The sequence below is a fragment of the Aquarana catesbeiana genome, linkage group LG02 (assembly GCF_042186555.1).
Source record: "Aquarana catesbeiana isolate 2022-GZ linkage group LG02, ASM4218655v1, whole genome shotgun sequence".
In the NCBI taxonomy this organism is placed as follows: Eukaryota; Metazoa; Chordata; class Amphibia; order Anura; family Ranidae; genus Aquarana; species Aquarana catesbeiana.
The window spans coordinates 169,314,605-169,337,525 of NC_133325.1; the positions used below are offsets into that span (position 1 = coordinate 169,314,605).

General features: G+C 41.1%; 1 protein-coding gene across 1 annotated transcript in view; it reads right to left on the bottom strand.

Moving 5' to 3' along the window:
- LOC141127405 (zinc finger E-box-binding homeobox protein zag-1-like) overlaps positions 1-22,921 on the bottom strand; it is a 133,538-nt gene that overhangs the window by 30,795 nt on the left and 79,822 nt on the right. Inside the window, exon 2 of the mRNA XM_073613801.1 lies at positions 3,941-4,093. Within this exon, the coding sequence (XP_073469902.1) occupies positions 3,941-4,093 (153 nt within the window). The remainder of the gene's footprint in view (positions 1-3,940; positions 4,094-22,921) is intronic.

Consider the following 22,921-nt stretch of genomic DNA (forward strand, 5'->3'; position numbering starts at 1 on the left):
CTCACTTGTCTTCATACCCAGCAGGGGTGATGATCCGATTGCCTCCGCTGCTGCCGACGGCTCCGGCAAGCAGCGGAGGGCACCGAAGCACGGCGGGAGGGGGGGACCCCTCTCCCACCACCAATAAAAGTGATCTTGCGGCGCATCTGCTGCAGAGACCACTCTTATCGGAAAGCGGACTGCCGGCCGAAGAAGAGGATACAGCTAGCTGCTGCCATAACAACGATATTCCTTAGGACATATATTGGCGTGCAGCGGTCCGGAAGTGGTTAATAATGAAGGCTACAGTAAAAGGGTATTATGAGCAATGATTCAAAACAGACAGACTATTTTTTTAAGGGTAGGTATGTTTTTTTAAAAAAAAAAACACTTTCTAAATCATTTTGCTTAGTGCTAAAAATGTGATTACCGTACTTATTTGATTGAAAATTGTATTATTTATTTTTAAATCAGATAAATATGAAATGTTACATATGAATATTTAAAAATTGTCATCCGGCGGGTAAACAAAAGTTTTCTAAAGGCTAAAACGTCTGCTACTATTGTTGAACAGACCTGGATAACTAGTCGAGATGGGATATTACAATACTGCTGAATGATTCGGAGGAGTCTCACACACCCTCTTCCACTCTGCTGGAGGTATCATTTGCTATGCTTACACACAAGCTGCCACAGCAGGCAGTGCTAGGATTTTCCATATTAGAAAACCCAACAAACTTTGTAAACTGGGTGTAATGAATGCACCCTGCAATAAAGAATTATTTTTACAAACATATTGGAATATTATAAAGGATACATCAGATTACAAATGTTTAATATTTAAAATAAACTTGACCAAAACATTTTTATTTTCTCTTTAAAAAAGTATGGCAAAAACTAAGTGAAAAATGCAGTAACAAGCCTACCTCTGATTTAACTGGGGTACAGTGAAAGCTGATTGGTTGCTTTAAGTTTTGCAGTTCTAGTTGCATATAATCAATGCAAATTGCAATTAACACCTCCAAAAGTCACCTCTTCCATGTTACCAGTATTTGGCAACCCCGATTTTGCTCCAGGTTGCCTGGGCTCTAAATTCCACCCATTCCTACATGCAAATGTCTTATGCTTAATGGACTTTAGGGCTGGAAAACCATATTCACAATCCAATTGATGATTGACCCTCCTTTACCAATATAGTAGGCCTATCAGATGAGGCTGCACTGATGTCCGCTAATGAGGCTGCACTGATGGGCACTGATGATGCAGCACTGATTGGCAATAATAGGCTACACTGATAGGCAGCACAGAAGGGCACTGATAGGTGACACTGATGAGGAAGCACTAATTGGCAGCACTGATCAGCATTGATTGGCAGCACTGGTGGGACTGCACTGATAATCAGGACACTGATAACCAGTGCCCTGATTATCATTATAGATATTGCTAGGGGGTTCTCGGCTCTTGACTGGATAGATTGATAGCAGCGCAGCTATTGGCTCCTGCTGCTCTCAATCAAATCCAATGACGTGGGTGTCGGGGGGCGGGGCTGAGTTCTGGATTCGGCCTCTATAGACGGCGAATGCTGGAGTCGGGAGCGAGCCCACAAGGTAACCCCCCCGGGAGAGCGCTTCTCCCAGGGGGTTATCTGATGTGGGGAGGAGCCGCGAGAGCCACCGAGGGACCCCAGAAGACCAGGTTTGGGACCACTCAAAACAAGCTGCACAGTGGAGGTAAGTATGATATGTTTGTTATTTAAAAAAAAAAACAAACCTTTAGTTTGTAATTTTGCAAGCAGGTAATTTTTTCTCCTTCAATGATGTGCACTGATGAGGCTGCAGTGATGGGCACTGATGAGGCTGAACTGAGGAGGCTGCAGTGATGGGCACTGATGAGGCTGCACTGATGTGCACTGATGAGGCTGCACTGAGGGGGAATAATGAGGATGCACTGACGGACACTGATGAGGCTGCAGTGATGGGCACTGATGAGGTGGCACTGATGGGCACTGATGAGGCTGCAGTGATGGGCACTGATGAGGCTGCAGTGATGGGCACTGATCAGGCTGCACTGATGGCACTGATGAGGCTGCACTGATGTGCGCTGATCAGGTTGCAGTGATGGGCACTGATGAGGCTGCAGTGATGGGCACTGATGAGGCTGCACTGATGTCCGCTAATGAGGCTGCACTGATGTGCGCTCATGAGGCTGCACTGATGGGCACTGATGATGCAGCACTGATTGGTAATATTAGGCTACACTGATAGGCAGCACAGAAGGGCACTGATAGGTGACACTGATGAGGAGGCACTAATTGGCAGCACTGATCAGCATTGATTGGCAGCACTGGTGGGACTGCACTGATAATCAGGACACTGATAACCAGTGCCCTGATTATCATTATAGATGTCCCTTTCACACATGCCAGTTATCAACTCTCCTCTCCTCACACTGTCAGAGCGAGGAAAGGAGTGCCGATAACCGGCTTGTGTTTACATCGTGATCAGCTGTCTTTGGCATCTGGTGGTAAAGGGGCACTGTGGTTGGCCCTTTTCCCCAATCTGTGATCAGCTGTGTCCTAAGGACGCAGCGATCACAGAGAGCACCGCCCGTGCACTGCAGGGGGTGCGTGGGCAGCGTGTTTACAGGAGGACATTCGTGGAGGCCCTACCCGTAATGTAAGCTCACGCTGTAGCCGTCTTTCAGCTATAGCGGGGGCAGGAACTGGTTAAGTTCCTACGTTTTGCACATAATCAATGCAAATTGCGATTGGCACCATCTTTAAGTGTAGTGCTTTTTTCACATAGTGCTTAGTTACTGTATAGTGAACATGGCCTGGAACATTCACTTTCCTGAGACTTTATCCCTCGTTTGTTTGTTACCCCAAAATTTCATGTTCCTGATATGTGCCTGCTGTACCATGTACATGTGAAATTCCTGGCATTCCTGCTAGTCCCTCTGCTTTCCTATTGAAAACTGACCACACTAAGCAAGAGATCGCAGCGTGGTCAGTTCCCTAGCTATGCTGGGAGCTCAGTGTGCTCTCCTCTGATGATCAGATTTGTTCTGACTTGCCCTCGCTGCACAGCCATTCACTGGAAGCTCAGTGTGCTACTGCTTCTCCTCCCCCCAGCTCTTATGCAGCTGAGAACAGAGGGAAGGTATTCACTTATAAAAAAAGGGATTTATAATGGGTTTTTTTATATCTATACAAAAATGTTTTGCCTTTTACTTCTATTTTAAACTTAATGGGTTGTTTTACAAGGTGACCATTTACAATCAAGTGCATGTTTGAGCAAAAAAATCAAGCACGTGTAGTACATCTCTGCAATACATCAACCTGTCCCCATGTAAATAACAGGAAGTATTATGACCCCGCGCAGTTCTCATTTACTGGTCTACAGAACACCCCGCCCTCTCCTCATCACATAGTCAAAGGTGTTCTGAATTTCACAGAGAGGAACTGGACATGGCTGATAACACTGCTTGATATTTCAGTGTATTACAGCAGAGTGCACAGACGGTTAGGAGTTGACATGATTTCTGGAGGATCAACAGGCTAAGATGTGCTGAATATGTTGTATTTTTCCCTAGACATACTCTTCAAGGGCAAGGTCACGTGTGTAACAGTGCCACCTTCAATTCCTTCATGTGAAAATATCATCATACTTTCTCAACGATTAAGCCATTATAAACTCAGCTTGACGGTCTTATTTTTTTGCATTTTCCCCTATCCTGCGGGCCTGAAAAAAATTGACCCTAGAAATATATTTGAATGAATTGCTTTCCCGTGTGAAGGGAAAGATTTAGTAAGCAGAGCTAAGCTAATCCTGCAGAGATAATGCATGCTTTAAGTATTGATTAAGCAAGCTGCAACACTAGGTCTTGTGAAAGAGCAAGCACTGAAAAGCATTGTGTGGGTAACCTCGACTATAAAGAAAAATAGCTAATCGCAAGAACTCACCTTCTGAATGTTTGACACATCCATTAGTATCAACTGGAGATGATATAGGGACTACCAAAGATGGTGAGGACATTGTTTTTGTCTCTTCTCCATCCACTTCACTTTTGGCTGATGTTTCCATATCTTCTATTAGCTTTGCTTGATGATCATCCCCTGATAAAAGATTATGAAAGTCAAACTTACATCACGAAATTGCATTTGTAGAACTGAACCAACAAATTAACAAGAACCTGACCTGACCTAAATTATTTCATAGGTAACAACTGTGCCTTCCAGTGCCTCTGTTAATCTTTAGATTAATGTATGTGTCCCTGTGGAACCCCTTGGATACAGAACCAGACTGTACATGGGGTTTCATCCTATGATCAAATCATTATTGGGCCCTGACCAACCTGGTACTAATACTTGTTCCTACCATTGAACTTTTAAAAGCCAGATCACCAGTTTTCAGTTTAAAGGCTCTTGCATGTGATATAGCTTAGCACCAGAGGGATGGAGCTTAGAACTATTTTTACCCAGGGCAGGCTATTTCAACATTAGCACAGTATATTTAACTTGTGCATTATTATAATATACAGTAGATACAGTCATGGCCAAAAATATTGGCAACCCTACATTTCTGTCAGATAATGCACCACTTCGCCCAGAAAATTGTTGCAATTACAAATGTTTAGGCATTCTCATGTTTATTTCTTTTGTTTGTATTGGTATAACACAAAAAAGTGGAGAAACAAGAAGCCAAACCTGACACTTTCAACGCAAAATTCAAAAAATTGACTGGACAAAATTATTTACACCTTTCTTAAAATTGTAAGAAATAATTGCATTCCAAGTTTGTCATGCTCCTGTAATTTGTAATTAAACTCACCTGTATCAATTAACAGGTGCTGACAATATAGAAATCACACCAGAAACCAGGTAAAATGGTGAAAATTTGACTTAACCTTTCTGTTGTGTGTCTCTGTGTGCCACACGGAGCATGAAGAAGAGAAAGAGGAGCAAAGAAATTGTCTGAAGATTTGGGAAAAAAATAGTGGAAAAGCATGGACAATCTCAAGATTACAAGTCCATCTCCAGAGATCTTAATGTTCCTGTGTCCAGTGTGCTCAACATTGTCAAGAAGTGTACAGCCCATTGCACTGTAGCTAAGCTCCCTGGACGTGGATGAAAGAGAAAAATGTATCAAAGAGTTTGCCAAATCTACCAGAGGAAACCAAAATCCTTTTGGGAGAATGTGATGTGACCAGATAAAAAACAATATTACAGCTTTTTGGTAAAGCCCATCATTTTACTGTTTTCAGAAAAAGAAATGAAGCCTTTAAAGAAAAGAATACAGTCCCTACAGTCAAACATGGTGGAGATTCACTGTTTTGGGGTTGCTTTGCTACTTCAGGTAGTGGATGTCTTGACTGTGTGCATGGCATTATGAAATCTGAAGACCACCAAAGTATTCTGGGGTGCAATTTAGGGCCCAGTGTCAGAAAGTTGGGTCTCCGTCAGAGGTTATGGGTCTTACAGCAGGACAATGACTCAAAGCACATGTCAAAAAGCACCCAGAAATGGTTTAAGAAAAAACGCTGGATAGTACTGAACTGACCAGCAATGACTCCAGATCTAAATCCCATAGAGCACCTGTGGAGAGATCTCAAAACAGCAGTTGGGAAAAGGAACCCTTCCTATCTGAGAGACCTGGAGCAGTTGGCGAAAGAAGAGTGGTCCAAAATTCCAGCAGAGAGGTGTAAGAAACGAATTGATGGTTACAGGAAGCGATTGATTTCAGTTATTTTTTTCCAAGGCGTGTGCTACCAAATATAAAATTGAGGGTGCTAATGATATTGCCCAGTCCATTTTTGGAGTTTTGCGTGGAATGTGTCAGATTTGGCTTTTTGTTTCTCCACTTTTTTGTGTCTTACCAATACAAATAAAAGAAATAAACATGAGAATGCCTAAACAATTGCAAGGGTGAAGTGGTGCATTATCTGACAGAAATGCAGGGGTGCCAATATTTTTGGCCATGACTATATGTGTATATATATATATATATATATATATATATATATATATATATATATATATATATATATATATATATATATATATATATATATGTATATATATATATATCTTATACATATGTGTCTAGTAAAGTCTTTAAAAGTATTAACATAAAACTATGCTTTGACTATAGTCATCTATTCATACAGTATATTTAGTAAGCTTATACAAACATAACAGGAAAATTCAAGACTTCCTAGAATTCCTATATTGTAACAAGCAAATAATAAACAGTATGTAGCAGAAGGTGTCAAGACAAGGGCGGCAAAGGCCTGATCCTGAAAATACTGATTTACATAATACTTTTTAAATTACACATCTCCCTAGTAATGTGAATAACAGACTGATATACTGTATATATTTTTTACATCTATTGGATAGATGGAGAAAGACTGGGAGAATGTAAAGTATCTGAGTTACTTTAGGTAAGTATTCTGATTCCAGCTGTCATTTTCTCCCACAGTCAAATTATAACACACTGCAAAGTTTTCAGATTATAGAATAAAATTCAGAAGGCAGAGTGTAAAATTAAAAGAGCCACTCCTGTTAGAAAAGTTTTGTACTATATGTATTGTCAAAAGTACCACTCCCTCTAAATAATAAGAGAATGTCCATTGTATTAGATCCTGCGGGTCACTTTGCCTCTTCTTCCCTGCGATATGCTGTAAATTTTGGGCTAGGACATTGTTACCTGATGACCAAAGATGGCCTATTTCATTGTGACTGATGTCAATGGAATGCCACCAGTAAAACTGTGTTTGAACTTGCCTCTAAGTTTGATTAGTTATCAAAACGTGAAATGGCCGCCTCAATCCTGAGCTGCTGGAAACATTCAACAAATCAGTCTACGTGGTGGACTAGGCAGAATTTGTGGATAGCTGCCGACCTGCAGATTTGCCTATCCGGTTAATTTATTATGCTCATCTCTAGTTATTAATCTACAGCAGCCATAGCAACCTAGGGTTCCTCCAGAGATTGCCAGTGGTTCCTTGAGCTTTGGGTGCTTGATTTCCCATTTAATGGAGCATGCATACTTCCAGGGCAAACACTAATTGGCAGAGCCAGCTCTATGACACCAATGGTCTTTTTAGCTGTCTGTAAAGGCTGGCATTCAGACCACCAATGTAGGGGGGGCTTTTTCCAACTAAGCCTCAATGAATTGGTTTTAGCTGGGGTTTCAAAAGACCTGAAAATTATTTAAAGTGTTCCCCTGAAGTAAAAAGGTTGAGAAAGGGTGGTCTACATTATCACTTTGATTTCCAATAAAAGGTAGACCTTTTTTACAATTAGAAGTACAGTTTTTATACAGATGTCCCACTGTATACCCACAATGTTAAAGGCCCTGTAGCATCTTTCTAACCTTACGTGATTATCTGTCCACACGTTCAGTGTTTTCCCACACCTAGATTACTCATAGTTTGATGCATGATTATTTTTTCAAATAATTATGACATAAATAAGCACAATTGTTTTTGGCTACTACTGCTCTAAATAGACACATTTGGTGCAGGCTTGGGTAAAATTGTTTTGATCACCTGAGAAATCCATTGTGGATGATCAAAATACAGGGGGTGTCTAGAGTGGACACAGAGTGGTCATGCATGCACAATCATTCCCTTATCTGACTGTATTTGGCTGCAATGGCATTGATCATCTCATGTCTATGGTAGATTTTTGTTCACCACAATTTACTATCCTTGTGGGTAAACATATGGCATGTTCAGTCAGTACCAAATCCTCTTGTTGATTGATCACTTGTCCAAATTTCAGTTTCAATGGACTTTTTCATTAAACTCCACTTCACTTTTCTGTCCCTACAGGGAGATTACCCTTCCTCTCCTGTAGACACAACAAAAAGAAAGAGAAACCTTTCCAAAGTGAGGGAAGTCCTCTCTTAGGTATTGTATATGAAACAAGTGTTTCCATCGGAATTTCACTTCTATTCCTGTTCTGATGAGAACTCAATATTTTAGATTTTTCCTCACTTTTAGTCCTGGTGATAATGGATACTAGGACAACTAAGGTAATGCTCCCCAATGGGAACACAGAAAGTAATTAAAAAAATGAGAGGGATTCTAACTCAAACTGTCCAACACTAAAAACGTTTTGTCCTTAAATACACTTTTAGTGCTATCAAGATAAAGCTTGATCAAGCTTTATCAAATGTATTATTTGATAATGCTTTATCAAGATTAGCTGTACTGAAGAACATGGGGTGATTAGACTATGAGCTCCGCTGTGGCAATGTCAAAAGTTCAATTTGACTTTTATAGTATTCTCTGTAATGTATAAATGGGTCAAGGGAAAAATGAGTGTTTTTCTTTGGCTTTGTAGTTCAGTGTGACCACTCTCGCTCTCTATCTGTGGTTTTAGAGGTACACAGACCAGTGCATAGAGCATAGAGGTTTCATGGCTGCAGCTCATGTAGGAGGTGACAAGAACAGACAAGACCGCAGAGCTAATAGGCATCTTTTGGTTCAAATATATATTTGCTATTCTGTATATATGTTGCACAGATATGATCTATATGTTAAAAAAAAAAACGTAAGTTTAAAAAACATTTTCTCTTAACAGCACCAAAATCAGTCTACATCTTACACATGATATGTCTGTTTTCCATACACTGTATATTAGTCAGCAAATCCTGCCTTATCGATATTCTATTTGAAATTCCAAATAATGTTCATACTTGTTTAGTATTTAGATTTTTAATGTTTGCAGATTTATTTCACTGCTGCCCTATATTTATTATCACTGCTATTAATTAATGGGCCAACAATAGTGTTTGTGTTTTCCTAATAACTCATGTGGATGTAAAATGGTGTGTTGAAGAATTTTTGTTGCTGGCACCTCCTTCTGCTACATCATTATAGATTAGAGCATCACTTTCAGTGGAACCAGTATGATATACAAGTGAGCCCGGTTTTTCTACTATGACGTGGAAACTAGGTCATGATATCACTAGCTGTAAATAGGTGAAATATGTCCAAAGTGTGGTTGAAGCAATTACCACATTAAAGCTAAGTAAACAGGATTTCCAAGTATTTTTTTTCTGTATAGCTGATTAGTGATTTTAACAGATTTGAGGTCAGCCTCACTAGAAACAGCTATATTGAATCAAAATTTTAAACACTTTTTGGACCTACAGATTATGCTCCTCCAATAATCTAAACAATATCAGAAATTGGATGCTACTCTCCCATGATTTTCACCAAATTCAAGATAACATATTGTAAAAACACAGCACGCAATCCTCTTTTATTGTTCAGTGAGATAAAACTTGACAAACAGAGAAAAACTTTGTCAAATCCTCCCCCTTGCTGTGAGTGACAGGTGATTTACATATCTCATGCACTAGCCTAAGACATGCATTATTTTTTAATTCCCACCCCCTCTCCTTTCTTCTGCTGCTCTGCCAGGATTGGCTGTTCCACACCTCAGCATGATTTGGCATGCTGAAGTCATGTGGTTACTTTCCTGTCTTTTCACTGGATGTTAGAGATCATAGCAGAAGTTCAGTGTAAGAAATACACAGGAGAAAATGCATATTGACAAGGGGAGTGTAGAGGTGGGCGGGGAGTCTACTGACATCACGACTCCACCCACCGAGCTCCAGACAACAGTTCCTCGTTAGGGATCCTGGACAAAAAAGAAAGTAGTTACCTTATACCATTGGCTCCTCACATTCCTTCGATATACTACTTACCTAAGTTACATAAAGACCCAGTCAATCCCCCCGGCAGACCCATAGTCAGCGGGATTGACTCGGTCACATCAAGGATAGGACAATACATTGACTATCACTTGCAACCGTTGGTTCGTCGTACACCTTCTTTTATTAAAGATACAGGAGACACTATTAGATTACTGGAATCCATTCCTTACCAGGAAGGTATGATTTTGGTTACATTACAGCGCAATTTTATTATGGATCTTCTCAAATTTGCTACGACCCATAATTATTTTTGGTTTCAAGATAATTTTTACTTACAAACAAGAGGCGTGGCCATGGGGGCCAAATTTGCCCCCAGCCTGGCCAACCTTTTTATGGCCAAATGGGAGGAGGATGTCGTCTATTCATCCGGAAGGCCAGAAGTGGCTCTTTGGGCCCGTTACATAGACGACATCCTCCTCCTATGGACAGGCGACCTTCCTTCCCTACATGAATTCATGGCCTATTTGAACTGTAATGACCGAGGCATTAAGCTAACCTATGAAGCCAGTCCTACTTCCATACATCTTTTAGATCTGGAAATTAATGTCTATAACCGGCGCTTGGAGTTTAGGACATTTTTCAAATCCACAGATCGAAATGGGTATATCCCAGTAGATAGTTGCCACCACCCGCAGTGGCTAAAATCTGTACCTCGCAGCCAATTTCTTCGACTGTGACGTAATTGCACCAATGAGGTAGATTACTTCATTCAAGCTCAAACCCTTAAAAAGAGGTTCATAGAAAAAGGTTATACTCACATTGAATTGGAAGCCGAAATACAAAGGGTTGCGTCTACGAATAGACGGTCCTTATTGGTTACCAATCCGAGGAAGACTAATAATGACAAATTCAGGTGGTCTTTTTTTACCACCTACTCTGTTCAAGCCAGACAAATCCGGAATATTTTTAAAAAACATTGGGGGGGGGTTCTTCAAAATGACGGTCTCTTGGGCCCGGTACTTCCGGAACAAAGCGGGGTCGTATTTAGAGGAGCCAGATCCATCCAAGGACAAATTGCCCCTAACATCATTGACCCACCTAAAAATACGCCTTTCTTTCAGAATTGTAAAGGTTTTTTTCCTTGCAGGAAATGCAGGGTATGTTTTTATAATACGAATGGGAGACGAAAGACGGAGATCTTTCAGTCTACGGCTACCCAACGTACATACCCCATGAAGCATTTTACTACCTTCTCCACACAATATGTAGTATACCTTATAACCTGTCCCTGTAAAAAACAGTACGTGGGTCGTACTAAAAGAACCTTTTCTGTCCGAGTAGGTGAACACCTTACCAACATTCAGGCAGGTAAGACCAACCATACAGTACCACGGCACTACCTGATGCACCATAATCGGGATCCTACTGGTACTCAGTTCCTCATAATTGACAAATTCATTGCCAATTGGAGGGGCGAATCGCGAGTCTGGGGTGTCTCCAGACTCGAGACGTACTGGATATTTGAACTACGTACTTACTCGCTCCACGGGATGAATGTTGAGTGGGACATCAATTCCATCATCAACCAGGCGTAGTCTCCCTTTTAGAGATTGTGGTTGTTACATCACACATCTTTTCTTCACATCTTTCACATTCCTCACTTAGAGTTTATCCTCTCAGAGTCATTCCACAAATCTAGGTTAGTTTGCCATTCACTTATTTATTTTCATTCACATAGCTTTATATACTTCACAAGTCAAGGATAGTTTTTCATCCAACCTATCTAATTTATTTCATTCACATATTTTTTCATATTTCACTATATGATTATATACACACTCCTTACACATTATTTTTGCCTGCTCACAAGTAGATGTTCACATATTCCTTTATTTATTTATTATTCTTTATTCATTTATGTATGTGTTCTCCAGTCCTGTGGGGGTGACACCGGGAGAAGCGGTGGCGATTGTCCACTACGACTTCCGGGTGTCCCCCGGCTGGAGACTCACTACTCCTGTGTATAATGCCGTCAGATAACGCTCACTGCGTATTGTTCTATTTTGGCTGTTCTGTGAGATTTGTTCATTGGCTCCTGGTGAACACGTTACTCTGTCCACTGACAGGTCGCATGTTTCTCTTTCGGATCCTCACAGCGGGGATGTCATTTGTCTCCCGAGATCACGTGACCTTGTCAGGTGACAGGTCACGTGATCTCTTTGTCTTTACTTTCCGCATATCACGTCAGCCTGGCACACGCGATTGCGCAATGCACACCATGTAGGTCACTGAGCCGCGCCAGACGAGACGCGGTCATGTGACCCTCTATTTACTTTTTGCATATGGCGTGGATGAATACATCTTCCACGGGTTTTACTTATAATATGAGTCTTTCTGTTTACTGTTACATATGGCGTGGATGAATACATCTTCCATGTGTCTTATTTATAACATTTCTGATTGGGCACAGATGTTTACAGCCCTGCTAGATTTTGTTTTCGCTGGCTTTTCCACGTTGCTTTTACCTCTTCATCCATTTGATTAGTCCCTATTGGCTAATAGATATATCCCTTCCCTCTCATTGGTGGGTGGTTCTATTGGACATTTAATGGCAAACAGCTGATTCCTCTCTGCCCTATCAGGAGCTGATTTACCATGTGACCATGTGATTGATGTCTGATTGGTCTTATCATTTGTGTAGTTTTTTATATATATTTATACAGTGTAGGAGATGAGTTTGATGCCCCAGTTGAAGTCCAATTGGATGGAACACGTCAGACGAGCTACACTCTTTCCTACACTTGATTTTATCCATTTACGTGATCACACTATTTTAAACTGTTTTTTGTATTATTGGTGTCATCCAATAAATATATTTTTTTGGAAACCATCTATATACCCGAGACTTCCATGAGGCTTGGACTTCCCTTTGGTCTTCCGGACTGGCAGTCGTGATTGGGACAACAAAGGAAGAATTCCCCTTGAGATCCGGGGTTCCTTGAACAAACCACTTCCATCTGGGATCTCTGAGCCTGTTTGATTCGGTGTCACCGGCATCCGAATCCACCATCTCTGGTAAGCGTATTTCATCTGTTTCCTGTTCAAGATATTTTAACTGTTGATACACAAATTTGAAGATTCTTCATTCATGTTGGACTCACTCCATATATATATTTTTTTTATCATGGGACTACCACTCCATTGTTGCTCATTTGGGCACTATTGAACTTCACTTGTTTATTGTGCTTTATTTGTCATACTTACAATTATCCTTTTGGGTTTTAGTGGGTCATTACCACTGATCAGTTTATCACTATTAGCTAGATTATTAGCGCTACATTTATTTTCATTATCCAGACAACAGACCCACCCACAGAATCTGCAGTTTTTTGGGTCTCATAACAGACAGAGGGGAGAGATTTGACAGGTAAAGATACATGCAGGAGGCATGTATATCCTTATAGATAACCACTATGGCAGTAGTTTAGAAAGGATGACATTTGGTTTACATCTACTTTAAGTAAATAAGAGAAAGCTCTGCTGACTTCCATCATCCAATCATATGCAAACAAAAATTATGTTTTTATTTTCCATTTTCCCTGCATTTGATTAGGTTTTCTTTGCAAAGTGAAGCTTCATTTCAATTACGTTAGGGAATCAACCCCCGATTTGTTTTCAAGTTTTATATGTCTATTTTATGAAAATTATACCTTCTGGAAACAATAATAAATCGGTCTTATTTTAAATATTATTTTAGTTTTCTGCAACTTATTAAAAGAAACCATTCCCCTTTATGAAAACAAGACTTGTGTGGTTGTTAAGCTGACTTACTACATCAACAATATATTTCAGGATAATTACTGAACAACACTACTGTATTTTATTTATTACAGGAATTTATATAGCACTGACAATTTACATATTGTCAAGTCACATCAATCCTTGCCCTCAAGGAGTTTATAAACTAATTCCCATGCACACACATACTAGGGCCAATTTAAACAGGAGCCAGTTACTGTACCAGCATGTTTTCAGGTAGTGTCCTTGGTGGCATTTGAACCAAGGTCCCTAGAACTGCAACTAAGCCACTGTGCTACATACATAAGCTTTAGCTGGTGACGATGCTGACCATCTGTCTGGGGTTTTAAACAACTTAATCTGTCACATCTGTCCTGCCTGTTGTTGGCTGTTGCCCCTGGCAACACAGATAGTTTATTAAACTTTGTGAAACTTGACCCTTTAATGGTAAATTCAGGTGTATGGTAATGTCTCATCTGATATTTAAAACAATGGAAAGCAAGATACCGGTAGATAGTATATGGTGTTACCTGGGTATTACTTCAGCTTACTCTGAGTTTTTTTATCTGTGTCTCCATTTCAAAGTATTTCTCTCTCTCCTGTTCATGTGACAGTTGCCAATACAAGAATTCTCTCCAGTGGGGACAAATGTACAACAATTAGAGCATTTTAATAGAGTAGGGCTGGAATAAAACATCTGTCAGATTTTTATTGCTATATGTGTTAGGGCTCTTTGACATGGAGCCTCTTCCGCTACATTCAGCCGGGGGTCCATGAGTGGATATCCTGCTGAATCGGAAATGAATGGGACAGATATCATTTTTTTACATCCTTGCCTTATTCAGTTTGTGTCCGGTGGACATGGGTGGATGCTTGATGGTTCTATCGGTGGCTGGATGTAAATAGACTTGTGTCTGTTTACATCAGGCTACCTCTAATCCATCATGTTTAGGTCCAGAAAAACAGAAAAGGATGCAGCCCTTTTCTATTTTTTTTTTGGAGCTGGATGGACTCAGAGGTAGGCAGGTGTGAACAGAAACATTACCCTGCCCATAGAGCTACATGGAGCTTCCAACCAGGTCCATCTGAAAACAGATGGACCTGATCGGAAAGTACTTGTGAAAGGCCCCTTACTATTGTTTCTCTTTCCATCCCTGTGACAGTGGTTAGTGAGACAAGAATATTCTCTCTAGCAGTAACATACACTGCCTTAAAAATAATTTTAACTAGTGGTAAAGGGCTAGAACCTCTGTCAGATTGTTATTGCTGTCTGCCTTTGTGTTGGGGACATTCCCCATCAGGAAATGCATCAGGCCATATCTGTACTAGGTATGTGTTCTGATAACAGCTTCTTTCAAAGTTTCCTCATTTTCGTTTATCTGGAACCATCTAAAACACTGATAATAAAAGCAAGCAATGCTTTAGAATAGTAAATGTTTACTACTGTCACCTATAGCTATGTATATAAGCCTACATTTTCTGTGTGGTTTATACATTATCTGCATGGAAAATGAGTGTGAGAATCTAACATTTCTCAAACTCCTAGTCTCTGGGGAGTCTGTGGCAAGCCAGTCAGGCAGGCAGTATAAAGTGCATGCACAAGGCACCTAGACCTCAAAGAAATTCCCCACTGCCTGATATAATCATGCATAAACACACTGAAAATTGCTATATCATATAACTGATTGTATGCTATTGCTGTGCTTTTGACCTTTGTGTAGACTGAGCTCCTCTCTAACAACAGTTATGTACAACACAATCTCCTTCACTTAGCTCATTTGCCTAATGCTGTTTTATTTAAATCATTTAATATTCAATGTAAATGTTTGTTACAATGTTCTCTAGCACTACACTGGTGGCCTGGTAAATACAAAAAGTGTTGGTTACATTTTAAGCATATCTGTCTAAAAAAAGTAACCTACTCCAATACATGCCAGGCTCCTTATAGTGTCTTTAAGTAAACCTAAACTGTGCCCCACCATGTGTATAGTAGGAACCTTTCAGCAGCTTCAGATATTTGCAGGGGGTGGCATTGGAAATGTAATAGATAGGCCAGATGTGTACGTGATAGTCATGGTATAGATTGTAGAGGGATGTTTGTGAAAGATTGCTCTAGGGTGACCCAGTCCTTACAAGTGATGTGAATGTGTCAGTCTACAATTCTAATGAGTAGTGAGTTCCAATAATACTCATGAAGGTTGGGGAGCCCCAATTGCCTTTAAGTTACTACTAATTTTTATAATAGCTGATCTCCCAACCCATGAGAATTGGGGTTTATCCCATTGTTGAATATCCCATGAAATTTCCTGTAAAAGTGATTGAAAGTTAAAAGAGAAGCATGGACATTTTTTTCCCCCCATATTCATACTTACCTAGGTTGCATGTCCCCCGCCGCCTCTGCACTGAAAACGGCTCGGTTCTCTCATTTCCCCGAGCAGAGAGCTGCTGCCTGTCAGTCAGCAGCTCTCCTGCTCTGCTCCTCCACACTCACTGGAGCGCTGAGCTGTGGAGGGGCAGGGAGCGGCCGTCTCAGCTTCTCAGCGGCTCGCTGAGAGGCTAAGACGACCATCAGTCCAGGCACCTGGCAGATCCAGACTTCCAGAGTCGGGATGACACCGTGCGTGGACTGATCTGTGTGATGTCAGCAGCGAGCAGACTTCAGACCGCTCTCTGCTGAAAACGGGTCACAGGAGTGCAAAACGGATTGCACTCCTGTGACCCGTAGGAGAAGCCCAGCCAAACGAGATCAGGCTGGACTTCTCCTTTAAGGAAGTATACACTACTGTGAAATTGTTTTAGACAGGTGTGAAAAAATACTGTAAATTATAATTGCTTTCAGAAATAGATAAAGTGTTAACAGGTTATTTATATTAATTAACAAAATGGAAATTAAATAACCAGAAGAGAAATCCAAATTAAAATAATATTTGATGTGACCACCCTTTGCCTTCAAAACAGCATCAATTCTAATATACTTGCACACAGTTTGCAAAGGAACTCGGCAGGTAGGTTGTTCCCAACATCTTGGAGAACTAACCACAGATCGTCTGTGGACACAGGCTGCCTCAAATCATTCTGTTTCTTCATATAATCCCAGACAGGCTTGATGATGTTGACATCTTTGCCTAGGAGAGAATTTTATGATACAGTAAAACTACCTTGTGTCTTATTGCTGTGCTCAGTCTTGCCATGGTGTATGACCTGTGACATGAAACTACCTTCCACAACATGACCTTAGTAGCAGTTTTCTGTTCCTCATCCAGTTTTAAGCCTCCTACGCAACTGTTTCTGTTTTAGCAAATGAATGTGTTTAACCTTACAAATTACATTGATGGTCATTAGCTGCTGCTTGGTATAATTGGTTAATCATACACCTGACTCTAATCTTACAAAATCCTCGACTTTGTGAAGTGTACAAAGTGTGCAAGTGTAAGGCCTCGTACACATGATCGGATTTTCCGACGGGAAATGTGTGATGACAGGCTGTAGGCAGAAAATCCGACCGTTCGTAAGCTCCATCGGACAATTATTGTCGGATTTTCCGCGGACAAATGTTGCAGGTTTTAAAATTTTGAACAGACAAATGTCTGTTGTCAGATTTTCCGAGCGTGTGTACACAAGTCTGTTGGACAAAAGTCCAAAGTTCAAACACGCATGCTCGGAAGCACGGATGAGCCAGAAGCGGTCAGTCTTATAAACTAGCGCTCGTAATGGAGAATTAACATTCGTAAATTCGGCAAATTATCAAATATCAAAATGCAGCGCACATTCTCTTCTTCTTTAATGGGATAATAATGAAGCTGCTTTGCTGGTGATACTGATGGAGTTATTGCAAACAAATTTTCAAAAGGTTTTTTTTTTCCTAGTGATATCAAGAATATTATTATTATGCTTTTTTTTTTTTTTTTTTTTTTTCATTTGGGCAAGTTACCACAACCCCATTATCCCGTAGTTTTTAAGATCAAAGATACAACTATGTTGGTGTCCCTTGTCAATTTTACATTGTATTTTTTTTAAATGTAACTGCCTACTCCCAAACTGTCATTTAAAGTAAAAAACATAGCCAAGTATTATTTTACACAATTTTTTTATCATGCATTAAAAAAAGAAAACAAATAAAATTAGACATGCTATCTGCCAATAGAACTTAACCAAAAAGTGCATTCTATGCATCCAAAAATATAGAAAATATACCAAATCAAATCATTATTATTCAACCAAAAAATAAAATAAAAGCCTCAAGCATGTGTCCTGCTTCTTAATGTAGGGGTCAACAATGCCAAGAGTTGGTGACAGCAGGGGCCCATCATCCGGAGTTAATTGCGAAAATCATCCGGATTATTCTCCTGAAGCTTCCGCAGCAATGGCATATGACATAATTGGTCACGATTAGTAAAGCAACCAATTTTTGGTCCAAGAAATCCTCCTCCTCCTGTTCCTGGACTGGACTTGGGTCAAAGCAATAACTCCAAGACCAATAATAAATAACACCTTATCTCCTCCGATTCTGCAACATGTCTGGTTGACGAACGGCCATTCAGAAACGAACTGAAAAGCACGAAATAAAAAGCGTAAACCGAAAAGCGCAAAATGAAAAGCACGAAATGAAAAGTGCAAAATGAAAAGCGCGAATCAACACTCACCAAACTTCTACTAACACGAAATTAGCAGAAGGAGCCCAAAGGGTGGCGCTAAAGAGCTGAAAAACCATGTAGTACGTCAGTATGTTCGTGTTTGTTGGCCGACAATTCCTTGCCGTTTGTATGCAAGACAAAATCCAGGCACACTCCTTCGGACAAAAGTCCGAGGTTATTGTCTGTGGAAAATCCGATCATGTGTACGAGTTAAGAGTTGATACGGGTTTGAAGTCAAAGTGTAGTCAGGCCAATTATTGATTTGATTTGGATTTTTCTTCTGTTAGCTCACTTTTCATTTTGTAAATTGATAAAAAAATAAGCATATATTTTTGGAGGCATTTTTACTTTACAGCATTTCTTCACACCTGCCTAAAACACAGTATTGTAGATTTATGCGTTTAGTTGGGAGTTGTATCCCAAGATATTGACAATCACATGTTTCCATGTAAAGGGGAATTCCAATTGACATTGGGCGACTATGCTATCGGACAGGTTGATATTCAGGTCATAGAAATTGGAATAGTTGATGTTAAGTTGTCATAAGGTTGGGTAGAGTACACTGGTGGCTGGTGGTAATTTTTTGGGGGGGCGGCAAACAGTGCACCCAAACCCCCCCCGCGGTCGGGTCGAGTTGGGTTGGTCGGTGCACTTACCTCATCCATGGCAGGCAAGCATGGGTGGCTTCCTTGGCTCCCCTCCGCAGGCATCACATGCAGCTTCTCCTTCCCCTGCTCGGCGGCTTCCATCTCCTCCCTTATCCTCGGCGGCCAGTCAGAACACTTCTCCTTCTGACCAATCAGGAAACGTGTCTCAGACCCGCGCTTCCTAATTGGCGGAGAGGGGATTCAGTGTGAGAATAGTGAATATTAATTTGCTATTCTAACACACCTGGGTGGGCTCTGAGCGCAATGCTCTGTGCCCTGGATTCCATCCTATTTTGAAGCCTATTAGAGCCTCTGGCTCTAATCGGTGCTTCAAAAAAACACCTCTGCCACTGTAATTCGTGTGCCCGGCATCCTTAAAGGGGCCAAGCGCATAGATAGGGGGTGGCGGTGGCATGGATGGGGGAGGCGGTACCCGTGGACCCTTAATGGATGGGCCGCCCCTGGTAGAGTATTCAGTGGTGTGGTCAAGAAGAATAGCAAATGCTGAGACTTTGTGTGTCTGATAGGTGACGTATACTTTCACCCTGGCACACAGGTTAAAGTGCAAACATTCTGTTCCTCATTATGGGTAACAAGCCTAGTTGTTGAAAAACTGTCCATGTAGTCCCAGGCTACTCTATCAAACACTTTCTCTGCATAAGTACATTGTAGATAATGAGGATCCTTTTGTATTTGTGTTAATGGCCCAGTGATTTAAGCTTAAAGCTCAAAGCTTTATGGTATTGTCATGGGCATCATGGCTTGGAACAAAACCGACTTAGTCCAGAGCATTCCAGAACGGGTTTAGTAGCATGAAGACGATTGCTGACGATCCTAATGTATAGTTACATATCAACATTCATTAGGGATATTGATCCGTCATTACATTGTTTAGTATCTTTTCCTTCATTTGGTATTCCAATAAGTGTGGAGGAGGTGGGCCACAATCCTGTAGTATATTTAAAGCCTTAACAAATTTGGATGTCAGGGTTCCTACATAAAGGGGGTGGTGACAGGGTCTCTTTAACTAATGTATAGATACAAAGCTTGCCTCATAAAGGAAAATGTTTCAGCATATGCAATATTTTATTTTTTCTGATAAATTATCCTACTGAGAAGCATATGATGCAAAAGTGGGGTGATATGCATAGCAGGCAATCAAACTCTAAATATATATATTTACAGTATCTCACAAAAGTGAGTACATCCCTCACATTTTTGTAAATATATTATTATATCTTTTCATGTGACAACACTGAAGAAAGGACACTTTGTACAATGTAAAGTAGTGAGTGTACAGCTTGTATAACAGTGTAAATTTGCTGTCCCCTCAAAATAACTCAACACACAGCCATTAATGTCTAAACTGCTGGCAACAAAAGTGAGTACACCCCCAAGTGAAAATGTCAACATTGGGCCCGATTAGCCATTTTCCTTCTATGCATTCTGTGCATTGAGGTGCAAAAACCTATTGTAGTGCTCCAGCCCCCCAGCTCCCCTGTTTTACTCACCTGAGACAGTTTGTTCCCATGCCGGAGACGTGCACACACTCACTGACCAGTGTCTCAGCTCTTGATTGGATAGATTGATAGCAGCGCAGCCACTGGCTCCCGCTGCTGTCAGTCAAATCCAATGACCCGGGCGGCGGGGGGAAGAGCCGAGACCTGCTGTCTTTGGCTATGGACGCAGCAGCAGGACACGGAAGCGTGCCCGCATGGGTGTCCATGAAGAAGAGCGCTTCTCCGATGGGGCACTCGAGAAGAGGAGGAGCCAGGAGCGCCACAGGGGGACCCCAGAAGAGGAGGATCAGGTCCACTCTGTGCAAAACCAACTGCACAGCGGAGGTAAGTATGACATGTTTGTTATTTTATTTTTTGAAAACAAACCTTTATAACCACTTTAATGGCTAAACCGCTGTCAACAAAAGTAAGCACACCCCTAAGTGGAAATGTCCAAATTGGGCCCAAAGTGTCAATATTTTGTGTGGCCACCGTTATTTTCCAGCACTGACTTAACCCTCTTGGGCATGGAGTTCACCAGAGCTTCACATGTTGCCACTGGAGTGCTCTTCCACTACTCCATGACGACATCATGGCGCTGGTGGATGTTAGAGACCTTGTGCTCTTCCACCTTCCGTGTGAGGATGCCCAACAGATGCAAAATAGGGTTTAAGCAGTGAAGTTTTAATATGGGGGTCCCAAGGCCCCGCCCTTCTTTTTGACCCCTCATACTTCTCATAAGCCCTACCCCTTATAGAATCCACCCACTCTGCCCCCTGTATTCCACTTGCTTCCACCCATAGTGTCAGGAGTATACAACTCGGCATCACAGGACAGTCCGACAGAGTATACAGCCCCAGCATCACAGGACAGAGTATATAGCTCAGCATCACAGGACAGAGTAAATAGTTCAGCATCACAGAACAGAGTATATAGCTCAGCATCACAGATCAGAGTATATAGCTCAGCCTCACAGATCATGGTATATAGTACAGCCTCACAGATCATGGTATATAGCACAGCCTCATAGATCAAGATATATAGAACACTGTTAGTAATGAAGGACTCTAAATAGGCATTTATCAGGTGATTATGTGTCATTACTGCTAGATAAAATATAGAAAAAGTTAATGTTTAAGTCAATTGCATTCGGCACACTGTAAATCACACATGTCTACATTCTGCACACTGTAAATCGTACATGTCTGCATTCTGCAAACTGTAAATCGCACATGTCTGCATTCTGCACATTGTAAATCGCACATGTCTGCATTCTGCACACTGTAAATAACACGTGTTTGCTTTCTGCACATTGTAAATAGCACATGTCTGCATTCTGCACACTGTAAATCGCACATGTGTGCATTCTGAACATTGTAAATAGCACATGTCTGCATTCTGCACACTGTAAATCGCACATGTCCGCATTCTGCACATTGTAAATCGCACATGTCTGCATTCTGCACACTGTAAATAGCCTGATCGACGCCAGGAACCGTGATGTCACAGTCCGCATAAACAGCCAGGAAAGGAAGCATTACAGGAGCAAGGGCCAGAGGATTGCCAGAACTGACACCGATCCAAGGCAGGGTGTAGAGAACCATAGGCATTTATCAGGTGATTAAGTGTCTTAACCGCTAGATAAAATATAAAAAATGCTAATGTTTAAGTCAATTGCATTCGGCACACTGTAAATCGCACATGTCTGCATTCTGCACACTGTAAATTGCACATGTCTGCATTCTGCACATTGTAAATAGCACATGTCTGCATTCTACACACTGTAAATCGCACATGTCTGCATTCTGCACACTGTAAATTGCACATGTCTGCATTCTGCACATTGTAAATCGCACATGTCTGCATTCTGCACATTGTAAATCGCACATGTCTGCATTCTGCACATTGTAAATAGCACATGTCTGAATTCTGCACACTGTAAATAGCACATATTTGCATTCTGCACATTGTAAATAGCACATGTCTGCATTCTGCACATTGTAAATAGCACATGTCTGCATTCTGCACATTGTAAATAGCACATGTCTGCATTCTGCACATTGTAAATAGCACATGTTTGCATTCTGCACATTGTAAATAGCACATGTCTGCATTCTGCACATTGTAAATCGCACATGTCTGCATTCTGCACACTGTAAATAGCCTGACCGACGTCAGGAACCGTGATGTCACAGACTGCTTAAACAGCCAGGAAAGGAAGCATTACAGGAGCACGGGCCAGAGGATTGCCAGAACTGACACCGATCCAGGGCAGGGTGTAGAGCACCACAAGTCCCAGCATGACATGCCCCAAAGACTTGCATCAAAATTTGTCATTTCTTTTTTAATCTCATATCATTAAATATCATTACACAATTTGTGAATGTTTCTTAGAGGATAGTGTTGTGATGATGATTTGTTCAAGCAGAACAAGTGACTTTTCCTACAAGCCTCGACTGATGCTTAATTTGCTTAAGAGATGCTGGGAATTGCATTTAGTCATTACTGTTAGGTATTGCATTCAGAGTTCAATCCACTTACTATTGTTGTGCTTCTTTCTTTCCTCTACTATTTCCAGGGCAGTGGCTGCCAATCCAATTCCAATCTGATTATTCTTACCTCAGTTCCGCTCGGGCCGTGCGTTCCACGGAGCTGTGACATCACTTCCGGTTTATCACTGGCACAGGGAAAAC